This window comes from Bombina bombina, chromosome 2 (assembly GCF_027579735.1).
Source record: "Bombina bombina isolate aBomBom1 chromosome 2, aBomBom1.pri, whole genome shotgun sequence".
Classification (NCBI taxonomy): Eukaryota; Metazoa; Chordata; class Amphibia; order Anura; family Bombinatoridae; genus Bombina; species Bombina bombina.
Window position 1 is genome coordinate 726,029,891 of NC_069500.1, and position 14,985 is coordinate 726,044,875.

Genomic DNA, 14,985 nt, shown 5'->3' on the forward strand with positions numbered 1-14,985 from the left:
ACAATATACACACCTGACAAAGAGTGTCATGTAACAATATACACACTAACGATATGGTGGCAGCCTAAAAAAATTCAAGTGGCTACTGCTTCCTGTAACAATATACACACCTGACAAAGAGTGTCATGTAACAATATACACACCTGACAAAGAGTGTCATGTAACAATATAAACACCTGACAAAGAGTGCCATGTAACAATATACACACCTGACAAAGAGTGTCATGTAACAATATACACACCTGACAAAGAGTGTCATGTAACAATTTACACACCTGACAAAGAGTGTCAAGTAACAATTTACACACCTGACAAAGAGTCTCATGTAACAATTTACACACCTGACAAAGAGTCTCATGTAACAATATACACACCTGACAAAGAGTGTCATGTAACAATTTACACACCTGACAAAGAGTGTCAAGTAACAATTTACACACCTGACAAAGAGTCTCATGTAACAATTTACACACCTGACAAAGAGTCTCATGTAACAATATACACACCTGACAAAGAGTGCCATGTAACAATATACACACCTGACAAAGAGTGCCATGTAACAATATACACACCTGACAAAGAGTGTCATGTAACAATTTTTGACGCTGTGCATGATTTTGAATAGTGGGTGCACATATTGCAAGAGGAATTGACAATAAGGCTTGATTTTGAATACAGCAGCTATAACTGTTGTCAATGGTTTAATATGGAGGGGTTTTAATAATGGTTGTGGGCAGCTTACATGTGACAGTTAATAGGTCTGGTTATTGCTCTGCGTGGTTATATAACCTCCCCAAGCATAAGCTGTACACATCAATTCCACCTTGCTCATCACTTAAAGAACTGGGTGCTTTTTATCTTGAAGTATGGTGGACGTATTCATTAGTTCCTCAACATATTGTATATAATATACTATGAATGTTATAAATGTACACATACGTATATTTACAGACACACATACAAACACAAAAATGGTACAAAATTGCTGTCTTAAGTAGGTAAAATGCTCCCAACAGTCCTCTGGATTGTCTCTCCTTCCTGTCAATGTCAATACAAATACGGTCAACCAAGGACTCCTTTTTATGAAAAGGGAAAGAGTAAAAACCATAGTGGAAACTCATACACAGGTGTACTAAAGGTTGTTTTTTTAATGTTATTTATAGGACTCGTTCAAATTCAAGACAAGTTGGTATTTACAAAAGCTACCCATACAAAGACAGATGTGAGGCAAAAAAAACATTGCATAGGGAAAGTGTTTTATTAAAGACCTTGCTATCAAACATTTTCAACAGATGCAACTTATGAACCCATGCAAGGATGGTCAAGTGTTTAGAAGCTTCATAATAACTTGCCTGTGAGAAGACTTTAAAACTTGAATAAGCCTGCACAATCCTTTGGACACAAAAAACAAAAACAAAAGTTATTTTTCCAAAAAAAAAGGGGGAGAAAAAAAAATGGTTCCATACTGGTGCACACACTTAAGCATCCATCACAGTAACTAAACATAGCTAGGAGCTGAAGAAAGAAACCCCTAACTGTCTAGCATCATGTACAACAAGTATCTACACCACACAAATTCATGGACCCATCCTGCCTGTGTCAATGCTACAGGCTGGCTTGATAGACTTATGATGTACAGAATATTTTTGATACACATGATGCCTCTTGATACCAGCTAAGAATATTTTTTTTAATTCCAAAGAATACCTAAGCTATGTTCCATCTCGTTATGGCCACATCATCCTGATCTAAAAGCGACAATTTTTTTTTGCAGGGGAACGTGTGGGAATGTGCAAAAAAGCATGTATCATTTCAAGACTAGTTCATGAACATGACAGTGATTTCAAGTTACTCCAATGGCCTTTCTAGTTTCAGAACTCAGTCCAATAGAGAAACTTTGGTATGAGCTGGAAAAGCTTTAATTGCCACCAAGCCCCTTTTTTAGATGTCATGGTAACCTGACACCATTATTTGTCTAGCCCTGTTCTAAGAAATCCCTACTTTCTAACAGCAATCTTGCAAAATTCAAGCTCGTATTCAAATTAAAAAGAGCAAGAAAATTCCAGTTTTGGTACTGCCCTTAATAGAAATTTTAAACAAATTCTGCACTCCCCGAGACGATGAATGCAGTTGCAACACTATAATAAATACACCTTACTTAGAAATCTTAACTTAATAACAAAATAATGTTTTTTCGTCATTTGTTTTTTATTATTAAAGGGACACTCAAGTCAAAATTAAACTTCATGATTCAGATACAGCATGTAATTTTAAACAACTTTCCAATTTACTTCCATTAAGAATTCACTGCAAGAATTCACAGCATATACAGTACGTATATGCATTTGTGATTGGCTGATGGCTGTCACATGATACAGGGGAAGTGGAAATAGACATAACTTTGCAATTTATTTAAAAAAAATATATACTACTCATTTGAAGTTCAGACTAAGTGTTATTGCATTGGCTTCTTGTCATGCATTTGTTAATTATGCAAATTGACTATATTGACTGGTCCTTTAATGATAAAATATAATTAGCTCTTTGAATGTAACTCATTGCTGTGCAGCCAAGAGGTAACCAAGTTGAGGGTAATATGAGATAATAAACCTCAACATAGGAGCATGGTATGCTCTTTTCATACTCTACAGAATTTCTAGGGCAGCTTTTAAAATGTCATTACTTTGTTTCTTCTTAGACACAGATGAATGTGTTCATAAATGAGCTTGTATATTATATCAGAGAATGTTTAAACAGTGAACAAAAATTAACTTTAATCCATTGCGGAGATCTGGAAATTGAAAAATTTAAATATTCCAACCCATAACCATATTTTAAGCAGTATGACCTCTCAGGTTAGATCAAAGAAAAATAATTCCACTTTTAAGAATGATGTAAGAGCACTAGGCAGATATAAATCTTCAGCCCAGTTGCCACAATAAGGCCAGGTCCCTTAAGGCAAACCTCTAAATGTAAATGTCCTGACAGAATCAACCAAACCACAAAAACGTTGTTCTAGCTATTTAAGATTTTTTTTTAAAAAAAGTTAATCGAGGGGAATTTCAGTGAGGGCCATATTAACTGACAGCTTCTCTGTGAGCCTGTGCAGTAGGCGCATGCAATATACAAATATCTGGGTCATTAGAAACATTTGAGCTGTTTAAATAGCGGAATAGTACGCTTAACGACTTCAGCAGGCAAGAAGATATGTTTGGTGTGACAAAACACTGCGCCTTCTCAGATCGAGTATAGTCACAGGTGAGGCCCTGTCTACTAAGGTAAACAAGCATGCAATCTACACTCCTATCCCCCCTCTCATTGAGGAGCATTGTAGTTCAATAGCAACTACTAAAGAAATACAACACGACGCAGAAATTGGACACTTAAATTATTTGTCTAATCAAGTAAATCCTAGACAAGAAACATTGTATGGGCGAAAAGATTATTTAAAAGATGGGACTGATGCTGTGATATAGTGAGTGCAATAGAGAGCATGTTAAATAATCTTTATGACAAGTTTATTACCCCATTGGAGGCAGAGTGGGGAAGTTTGCCTGATGCCCTACCTTTACTACAATCTACACCGCAGCGTTAAGTGAAAGTTTATTCTGGACAAGCAGCATCACGTAACATATCCTATGCTGATGCGATGGTGCAGCACTCTCTGATTAGCGGTAGTATCTTACATCAGAGTTGGGGTGCAACTTGTTGGAACTGATCCTTACAATGGTGGTACGGAACTAAGATACTTTATACAACTGGCAAATTTGTCCCCACCCATCAGGAAGTTTTGAGTACACATGCTGGTCGGGGAAAAGGAGAAAGCTGGAGCTGACTGCCCACACCTGCCCATGCCCCTAGATTGAATGAGATACTGAATGCATTTAGTATAAGCCATAAGAGCAAACTCCCATGTAAGCTTTCAGAGGATGTTGCATCATATCACAGAGCGTATACAGAGCAGGGCAACTCTGAGATGGGAAAGGAGAAGAGAGTAGCTGGGGTTCTCTCTCAAGAAGGTATCAGGCTGTCTACTTTTGATCGCAATCAAGTATTCAGCATCATGTTGGCTCTAGACTGGAGATCAGAACCTACCTTCTTGGAGGCCAGGCACAAGCTTGTACACAATATCTTGCATTGTCCGGTCATGGCTGAAAAAAAACAAAAAAAAAACACATTAATGGTTAGTGAATCATTTAGTTTCTGCTTAATTCAAAACTATAACATTTAGTTCTGAAGAACTATGCTGAAAAGCCAAATGTTCAACAGAATATTAAAAGGATATGAAACAGCGCTCCTTTAGTAAAAACAAATATTAAATCAAAGTAAACATAAAAAGAAATAAATTGTGTAAAAAAAGCAAACAATTTACTTGTTTTTGTTTTTTGCAAAATGAGCACTTAGAACATCTCAGTGTAGCCACTGCCCTCGGAAATAAGAGAGTTGACATGTGGACAACTTAGATTGCATTCTGCCTCTTCTGAGCATGGGCAAATTTTACTTCCTGATTATCTAGTATTCACTTAATGGTAAACCAGCTTGTGTTACTCTAGAAGTTGTATAATATCAAGGTAGATAAAGCTTCCTGTAGAAACCACAGGCTCCTTGTAGGGTTGTGACAGGAAGTAATGGACACAACACAAATGAAGTTGAAATAAAAAGGTAAAAATATTTTAAAATGATGAGTTATTCATATTGCAATGATTTATATCAAGCATAAGCCACTACTTAGTACTTATTAATTACAACAATGAAACAGGCTTTCATATCACTTTAATAAACATCCAGCTTTGTTAAACAGAATACAAAAGGCAATAGCATATCACTATCACATAGAAAAACATTAAGGACCATTGAATACAGCAGAATTTCATAATCAACAAATATGTAATAAAAAGACAACGCAATAGCACCGTAAATTTTTTAATGAGTTGTACTTTTTTTTCTCAAATCAAAATTTACGGTGCCTCTTTATCATGTGACAGCCATCATCCTATCACAGACATGTATACATAGTAAACTCTTGCACATGCTCAATAGTACCTGTTGCCTCAGAATGTGTGCATATAAAAAGACTGTGTGCAGTTTGATAATGGAAGTAAACTGTTAAGTTTCTTAAAACATCATGAAAGTTTAATTTTGACTTTAGTGTACTTTTAATTAACTGACATGGGTAGCGGCGCAGAATTAATTACTTGAATGATGTTCCTTGGACCCGGAAAATATTAGATTTGCTTGTACATTAATTTGTATTGGTTTTGTCTTTTCCCTTCTTGTATCTAAAATAGGTTATTTTAAAACTTATTATAGTTTTTGGCTCAAAAAAAATGGTTATTCCTATCATGAATAAATATTTGTTGTCCCGCAGGATTATCCCATTCCACCAGGAGAGCTGTGGTGGATGGCAGCACATAAATGAGCAGTCTTCCCCCTAGGCATGAGTTGTGCAAAGACATTTATTTCCTGTTATTTTTAATATGAAATGAAATGTATTAAACTTTTTAGGTCAAATTTTTTTTAACTATTTAACTGCTACTTTTTAACCCCTTAATTACCAATAAATTATTTCGTCATGGAACAATTGAGAAAACTAATTGTGCTTAAGCCCTTAAGGACACTGCTTCAAATTGTTGTTACATTAATGTGCTTTTAAAGGGACAGTCTACTTGAAAATTTTTATTTTTTAGAAAGATAGATAATCCCTTTATAACCAACACAGTTATATTAATACACTTTTTACCTCTGTGATTACCTTGTATCTAAACCTCTGCAGACTATATCAGTGCTATTTACAAACTTGCATTTCAGCCAATAAGTGCTGATTCATGCATAAGTCTACGGTAGTGAGCACAACGTTATCTATGTGGCACACGCGAACTAGCACTGTCTACCTGTGAAAAGCAAACAAAATACACTGAGATAAGAGGCAGCCTTCAAGATCTTAGAAATAAGTCTGGGCCTACCTAGCTTTAGCCTTCAACAAAGAATAACAAGCGTACAAAGCAAATTTGATGATCCAATTAAATTGGAAAGTTGTTTAAAATGACATGCCCTATCTAAATCATGAAAGTTTAATTTTGACTTTAATGTCCCTTTAAGTAATTTCACATGCCTTACAAAAAAGGGTAGAATACAGAGTACTCAGTATGATTAAATAGGGAGAAGCCAGAACTGGTCTTAGGTAATCTTTTGAAAAGACCACTACCATGGAAGACAAAGCTGGAGAAAGACTTTTTTTAGACTGATAAAATGTTGTTGTTTTTTTAATTTATTATCTGCCTTTTAAACGAAGGATGAATTACAGTTATAAATATAGTAAAGTGCATGAGTGGATTTAAATTTTTAATAGAACCATATATCCCCAGTATATTTGGGTTACTGAAAAGTAAAACATATTACTGTTTCAGTGACATACACACATATGCTGTGCATGCCTTATTCAAACACAGCTCCTGCTCATGGAGTAAGGGGCGGGGTATATCAAGACAGAGATAACTATTTGCATCATATAAGCCACTGTCAACTCTCTGAGCAAATGTGATGTTTAACCACTGTTTATGGATTACATGCCTCTGAAACAGCAATATATTTTACTAGAAACGTTAATGTTTTTAAAAATACAAATTATATTGAAAAATGCTCCTATTCGAAGCTGAAATGTTCTCATGCTTAGTTCAGTTTGACTATTGCAAACTTTTAACCATACCTGAATTATCTTTAAATTGACAGTCTAGTCAAAATTAAACGTTCATGATTCAGATAGGGCGGGAGTGGGTGGGACTGCTACGCTACGGAAAAGAAATAAAAAATACAGCGTCAATGAGGGGGAAGGAGGGAGGGGAGAGGAGAATCCTATGTGGGTTCCGATGTGGGAAAGGGATCTGGGAGGGGGTAGGGTAATGACGGGAGGCAGGCACACTACAGAAAAAAAATGTGTTTTTTTTGTTTGTTTTTTAAAGTAAAAATTGCAGCAAACTGGGAACTGGTGGACAGCTGCCATTACCTAAGATGGCGGCTAATAGGTAGTCGGGGGAGGGTTAGAAAGCTGTTTGGGCGGGGGGGGCAGTGAGGTTGAGGGGATCCTAAAGTGCAGAAAAAAAAATTATATATATATATATATATATATATATATATATATATAGCCTTTTATTTTCATACTGACAGACTTTCTGACAGTACTTAAGATGGGGGTAAGATGGGGGTGACCATTGGGGGGTGGGGGAGGGCAGAGAGCTGCTTGAGAGGGATCAGGGGGTGAGAGGTGTCAGGTGTTAGGGTAATTTATACACTAAAGATAAAATTAACCCTACAGGCTATCTAATAACCCCTTCACTGCTGGGCATAATACAAGTGTGGTGCACAGCTGCAATTAGTGGCCTTCTAATTACCAAAAAGCAATGCCAAAGCCATATATGTCTGCTATTTCTGAATAAAAGGGATCCCAGAGAAGCATTTACAACTCTTTGTGCCATGATTGGACAAGCTATTTGTAAATAATTTCAGTGAGAAACCTAAAGTTTGTGAAAAAGTTAACGTTTTTTTTATTTGATCGCATTTGGCAGTGAAATGGTGGCATAAAATATACCAAAATGGGCCTAGATCAATACTTTGGGTTGTCTACTAAAAAAAAAAAATATAGTTTTGATGGGTAAATATAAAAAAGGGCTTTATTTCTGATTAAATGGAGTGATAGCAAAAATGCTAGAAATACTCTGGTCTTTTGGGGAAGTTTTAGCCTGAAATTCCCGGTCCTTTAAGGGGGTATGGGGTAATCATTGGGTATTTCTAAACTCAGAACAAAATTCAGAAACTATTTAGCATGGGTGTTTTTTTGGTAATTGAAGATGTGTAATAGATTTTGGGGGTCAAAGTTGAAAAAATTTGTGTTTTTTTCAATGGTATCTTTAGAGAGTCCATTTAAACGGTATACAATATGTGTGGGTACAGTAAATGAATAAGAGGAAAATTACAGCTAAACACAAACACCGCAGGAAAGTAAAAACAGCCATGGTCCTGAATGGTAAGAAAATTGAAAAACGGTCTGGTCACTAAGGGGTTAATATAACCGTATTGGTTATCTAAAACGCGGGAATGGGTAATAAAGGGATTATCTATTTTTTTTTTTTAAATATTTTTATTGAGGTTCCTTTTCAAACAAACAGGAATTGTCAAAACATATTATAAAGGAAAATAGATTGTTACAGTGTAGGTTACCAAAAGAAATCGCCCAAGTACACAATACAATTAAATGGTAAATCACACATTAAATACAAGCATTAAACGTTGTTCAAACATTGCACCTGCCATAAGATATATGCGGCCACTCTTGGACCACAAAGATGTAAGGTAAGGCAGGTAAATAATGGATTGACAGGGCCAATCATGGGCCCCAAATGAAGAACCTCTTTTTTCCTGTTTAGAACTATAGTTAACAAGATATTTAATGAAACTATTATATAGTAGACTAAAGTGTTATACCTCAGATAAAACATGGAAAGACCCTCTCGGGTCTGGTGTGTAGAAACGTTGTAGGGGCAGGGGTTGTTGTAAGTGTAGGTACACAGGATTTAGGGTGCGGCATAGAAGAGATAAGCCGCGCATTTAACCCTCCAAAAATAGGAGGTTTATTATAGAAGGAGGGGGGGGGGAGGTGATAAGTTTGATTGTTAAACGAAGAGTATGTAGCCTAGGGACGGGCAGGCTCATTGTAGGTTGTGGAGGGGATAATTAAATTAATGTAATAGGCAGCAAATACTAAGTAGAGAGGTTTTAGTGTCACAGGGCAATATAATCATATATACAGTCATATGAACATAGTAGCTAACCATGGGAAACCAAAAGTGAACTAGTTATATAGTAAGCAATGGTATATCTGACATAAAATAGTCTAGGTCTGTATCCACATATCTAGCATAGCTTGTATAGTACAATCAGAAAGTAGTGACAACAAGACAATAGGTAATAGTAGTCGAGCAGGACCAGCCCGCATCAGTAGTAGATAGAGGAAACTATATGTTCCCATACAGTAGTGGTCATCATATCCCGCTGTACAGACTTCATCAATTAAATCTTTTATTGTCAGGTATAAGTACCTCCTTAGAGAGAAATAGAAATATCACCAAAATATAGAGCATAACTATTGATTGGGCATTATAGTGGGAGTATAGAGTATGATTTTTCCACACACCTATAATTTTTGTATATTCTGCCATCCAGACATGGGCCCTATGTCCAAATAACAATTAAAACAATTATATGTATAGGTGTGTGATTCCAGGCAGCTATCCACTTGGCCTCCCCAAACTACCTGGATAACGTTTTTAATGCCTATCGTGCTAGAAAGGTGGCCTAAACCAAAGGATGTAAGCTAAAAGGTGATCTAAACTGAAATATTTGAAGCTAAAAGATTCACTAATTTCCCCTGACAAGAAATGGTTAGTAAATAAGAACTAGACTAGTCAACAGGCAATGAGGATAGTTTCCATCCACACTGTGAGACTTCTCTGAAGTGTCCAACTCTACAATCATCACATAGTACTTAAATCCTACAATAGGAAGACATACCATCAGTCTGTGCAAAAAACATACATCAAAACATGTGCACAACAAACATATTATATAACTTGTTAGTGTCTCTCAGCTTGTAAACTATTCTAACAACTAGTCTAGAGTAGATAATGATAAGGGACACAGTTTGTATATTAGTCTACACCCACTCTCATAAAAGTGTAAAATTGTACTGTAGGAGTAAAAACATCGTACATGGAGTGCCTAATAAGACACATCTATATATGTTAATAAAGCAAACAGTTAATTAGACTCCCAGTAAATCAGTGCAGTGGGGAGTTCCCTTGACCATATACAAGATGACACAGTAAACTTGGCCTCTAAGATAAGAGACATGGAAGAGCTATAGTTTAAACATGTAGGGAGGATTTCAAGTAGTACTGAACTTGGGCTGTCATTAATAAATTAAACGTGCTAAGCGTTTACAAACAATCATGAACCATTAGTCTTAAAGCTCAAAACAAAAATAACCATCAGGGCTATATCGATAGTGTCTTTAATGAGTTCTTATCGCCTCAGCATCTTTTATCTCCAAAGGAAGGGTTTTGTTAACAAAATGTCATTTAGCGTTTCACATTACCAGACCAGCTCTGGTTCCACAGTCCCAGCAACTCGACAAAACCTTAGCGAACTCCAATTCTAGGCATGATAAAAGCAAGTCTCTCAGGGCTCATGCGGCTGTAGTACCACAAGGCTGAACATGTTCTATGAGTTAGTAGCACTAACTGTGCGGTCAGGGGACAAGACGGAGGCTTAACAATAGGGAAACAAGAAGGAGGCTTAAAGATAGGGAAAGAGCAAGAAATTTGTGACCGTCTGTCACCCAAGATTTGAGCCAAGTTCCCTATGCATTTCTCCTGATTCGTTGCGATGTCTGGCCAATACTCCGCATAAGTACGTGTGCTCTTCCACATTGAGGTCACACTATTCTCTAGAATACTCCTCAAAATTTCATTTGTAGCTGAGCCCTCTGGTACCCCACACAATATAGGATCAAGTCCCAAGCTAAAAGGGGTAGATGGAGAGCGCTAGGTCCCCCAAGTGTGCTCACCAACACATTCTGCAAGAGTAACAGTGGGGAAGGTTAGCTGAGGAGCGGGTTGCGTATCATTGTAGTGGAACACTGCGTGCAGCTTGTCCTCAAGGGCGCTATGGTGGTCTTGAAGTAGACTTCTTAGTTTAGCAAGGAAATCTATTGTCCCCTTCATAATTACACTAGTTGATGTAGGTGCTTTCAAGTGAGTGAGGGTCCTGTGCTGGGTGTGCACCTCAAACGGGTGACCTACCGTTAGGCAATTGCGCAGAGTAAAAAAAAAAAAAAGGAAATAAATGGTATCTCCCTATCTTGGGTATCTCCATAACTTGATGCAGCTAGCAAGGTAAAATGGGTCGCTATTGGGACATGCACTGACCCATTTCGAGATGTTTGGGCTAAATTTTTAACTCCCCACAGTGACGAAGGAATTGAAGCCGTTGTCATCCGGCTGCCAAGATGGCCGCAGGCTTCTCTTAGCCGCTCTGCAAGTCTCAGGTTCCTCAATGGTGTGCAGCACCTCACTGCTTCTAGGACTGGATGTCCAGGTTAGGAATGATCAACAGGCAGTTTAGGCTACTTAGGTTGTTTTTTATGGTAGGTGAGCGGTGTTATATGAAAGTTTGGTAAGAGCTCATAGAGAGTGCGACCACTCACCTACCCGGCTGGCTCGCCCCCCCCATCTATCTTTTTAAACAATAAAAATTCTGGAGTAAACTGTCCCTTTAATGCAATTTCTGTAATATGTCTTTACCCTTTGTTAAAAGTTTCCCCTTTAAATGATTTTACTTAGCTAGAATGTAAAATGTCAGAGAGAGAGAGAGATAGGGAGAGATAGACACAGAGAGAAAAAAAGATACATAAGAGATAGACAGATATTATTTTGGCATCTGCTGGTATTCTACATCAGCTAAGATGTCCCTATCTAATATTTTACATTGTTCTTTAAAAGGTAAAAAAAGATATCCAGCAGCAGCCAAGACCTCTGACAAAAAGGTGAGCATAAAGAATCAATCTGTAAAGATTTCTGCTCTGCAATTCTATATTAGTTTTGACATATAAGGGAATTGTATATTTCCATCAGTCTTCTTTTTTAACAGATCCGCTTAAAAAGAAAAATGTATAAATGCTTTACATAAACAGCGGTAACGCTTACAGAACACTAATTGGTTTTTGCATATGATTATTTGAACATCATTACAGTGAGAGGAAGAAAATATTTTGATTTCTGCTTTATCCATTCTTCACATTGCTTATGTCTTCTGGGACTTTGTCTCCTTCCCTCCAAAATGTTCTGCTGCTGCTAGAAATGAACATTATATTTGGACGGCAAATAAAAACCATAGACCCAAAAATGCTGCCTATATTTCCTATAACATATAAGTGTAATTAGTCCATAGAATAGCCTTATGCTTATCCCAGGCATTCTTGAAGTCCACCACAGTATTTGCAATGGAAGTTTATTCTGTGAATAAATCGCCCTTTCTGTGAAGACGTCTGCAAAGTGTCTACTCTGTCGCTGTGCATCTCAACCGCTACTTCATTTAAGAGGTCTCCTTTAACCTGAGCTTGGGTTTTTCTACCAATGAAAAGGGTCATAGGTACAAATGATAATAGCTAATCATATTTAACACAGTAGCCACATGATGGCTTGAAGACCACAAAATTCTTTATATGAAAAGACTAAGATATTTATAGAATAGGTAGTTATGTTCATTTAAAATATTTAAAGGGACAGTCTACAATAGAATTTCTATTGTTTAAAAAGATAGATAAATCCCGTCATTATCCATTCCCCAGTTTTGCATAGCCAACACATTTATATTAATATCTTTTTTACCTCTGTGATTACCTTATATCTAAGCATCTACTGACAAACCCCTGGATCAGATGACTTTTTATTTATTATCTATTGATTTGCATTTAGTACTGTGTTGTGCTAAATCGTAAATAACTCCTTGTGCGTGAGCACAATGTTATCTATATGGCCCACATGAACTAGCAGTCTCCTGTTGTGAAAAGCTAATAAAAAAGCATGTGATAAGAAGCTGTCTGTAGTGGCTTAGAAACAGGCAGACATTTAGAGGTTTAAATGTTATAAAATATATTAATATAACAATGTTGGTTGTGCAAAGCTGGTGAATGGTTTGTAAAGGCGTTCTATATCTTTTTAAACAATAACAATTTTAGTGTAAACTGTCCCTTTAATATTAAAAAAACACTTGTCAGTGTGATCAGTGCAATTTATGTATTAATTTACTAAGCATAAGTAAATCTGAGCTGGCACACACAGTGATCAATTCTTGTACTAAACCCATTTTTATTTAACTTTTTTTTAAATAGGGGCCACTGAAGTGATGTAGAATATTCCTGTGCAAACATATTTCACCTTTCTTTGAACTTAAAGGGACAGAAAATAAAACTGCACACCTAGGTAGGTTCAAGAGCAGCAAAGCACTACTAGGAGCTAGCTGCTGATTGGTGGCTGAACCTATATGCCTCTTGTCATTAGTTAACCCAATGTGTTCATCTAGCTCCCAGTAGTGCATTGCTGCTCATTCAACAAAAGATGCCAAGAGAATGACAAAAATTGGAAGTTGTGTCACGTATCGGAATCAAAACAGTAAATCCCGCCACAGTCTTGATGTGCTGGTCAGCGCTTAGAGCCCTACTAGTAGATCCTGATTGTCACATGACGTATGCAATCTGTACTTCTGATATTTTACACTAATCATTATTGAGCACAAGTTAAAGAGACATGAAGCCCAACATTTCCCTTTTACAAATCTGATAGATCATAAAATATTAAACAACTTTCCAGTTTTTTTTTTCTTCTCAATTCCTTGGTATCCTTTGTCGAAAAGCATACCAAGAAAATCTCAGCAGTAGCAATGGGAGCTCACTAAAAACATCAGGTGAACCAATGACAAGAGACAGTTATATGCAGTTACCCATAGTGCATTGCTGCCAAGGATACCAAGAGAATGAAGTAAATTTGATAATAAAAGTACAATTAAAATTGAATGTTATATCGGAATCATGAAAGTTTAATTTAGACTTTTATGCTCCTTTAATCACTTGATTAGACACCTTAATGGATATCTTGCACAGAGGCCTAAAATTTGACCACAATTCAGTTTAGCACACAACTAGATGTGATTTATATTCGATCACATTTCAATAATCGATATTTTACTTTATTGTGTGCTATATTCAATACTTTCCGTAGTAAACAGCCTGACAGGTACTTCAGTGTTTATTGTGTGGTCTGTAAGCTACTAGTTAGAAGATCAAGTGGATTTGATTGAAGCTGGGCAGACCTATAATGAAGAATCATTTTATTCACAGTACACAATTAGTACCTTTTCTGTGTGCATGAATATGGCTATTGAAGCAGGAAAAGATCAATTATGATGCCTGTAACAGGACAGCAGATTAGCCCAAATCAAACGTATGTGTTAGTCGCTAAGACGGTCTGGTAATTTTGTTAACAGAACAGAATTTCATTTTAAATACAGAACTATAATTGAGAAATGATGACAGATTACAGCTAGCCGACTTGTAATAAAAAATATTCTACAAACAACATTACCTATTAACACAGATCCAACAAACACTAAATGAAGGATTCTGAATAAAGTACAGAAAAAAGCCCAACAAGTGGACAATTATGTGCTTTATTTAAAGGGACAGTAAACACTAAATAAATGCTCGACATAATGTATTCAAAACATGAAAAAAAACATTTTTATCTTATCTGATAAATTCATTTCTTTCATGGTGGCTAGAGTCCACAAGCCGTTATGTATGGGATGGAGTTTTAAACGCTCCAAAAGCCTTCAAAACCCCTCCCACCTCAATCATACCTTAGTTTGACGTATAGCCAAGTGGTGAGGTGTTTAGAAGCAGTAAAAGCCAAAAAATTGGACAGATTGTAAATAAGCATTCTGTAAAAGTTTTAATCTGCCTCCTACCAGGTGTACTGAGCATGTGCAAGAACTCAGACTATACGTATATGCATTTGTGATTGGCTGATTGCTATCACATGGTACAGGGGGAGTGGAAATATACATAACTTTGAAATGTGTTAAAAAAGAATCTACTACTCATTTGAAATTCAGAGTAAATGCTATTGCATTGTCTTGTTATCTTGCATTTGTTAATTATGCAAATCTGCTGTGTTTACTGGTCCTTTAAAGGGACATAATACTCATATGCTAAATCCCTTGAAACTGATGCAGTATAACTGTAAAAAGCTGAAAATATAACCTGAGCATCGCTATGTAAAAAAGGAAGATATTTTACCTCACAACTTCCTCAGCTCAGCAGGGTAAATTCTGTGTAAAAAGTTATACTCAGCTGCTGCCCAGCTGCAGGTAAAAAAA

The 14,985-nt window shown here is 36.5% G+C and overlaps 1 protein-coding gene across 1 annotated transcript in view; it reads right to left on the bottom strand.

Moving 5' to 3' along the window:
* The window catches only part of PCGF3 (polycomb group ring finger 3), a 299,567-nt gene that overhangs the window by 57,203 nt on the left and 227,379 nt on the right, over window positions 1-14,985 (bottom strand). Inside the window, exon 4 of the mRNA XM_053702738.1 lies at window positions 4,096-4,151. Coding sequence (XP_053558713.1) covers window positions 4,096-4,151 — 56 coding nt within the window. The remainder of the gene's footprint in view (window positions 1-4,095; window positions 4,152-14,985) is intronic.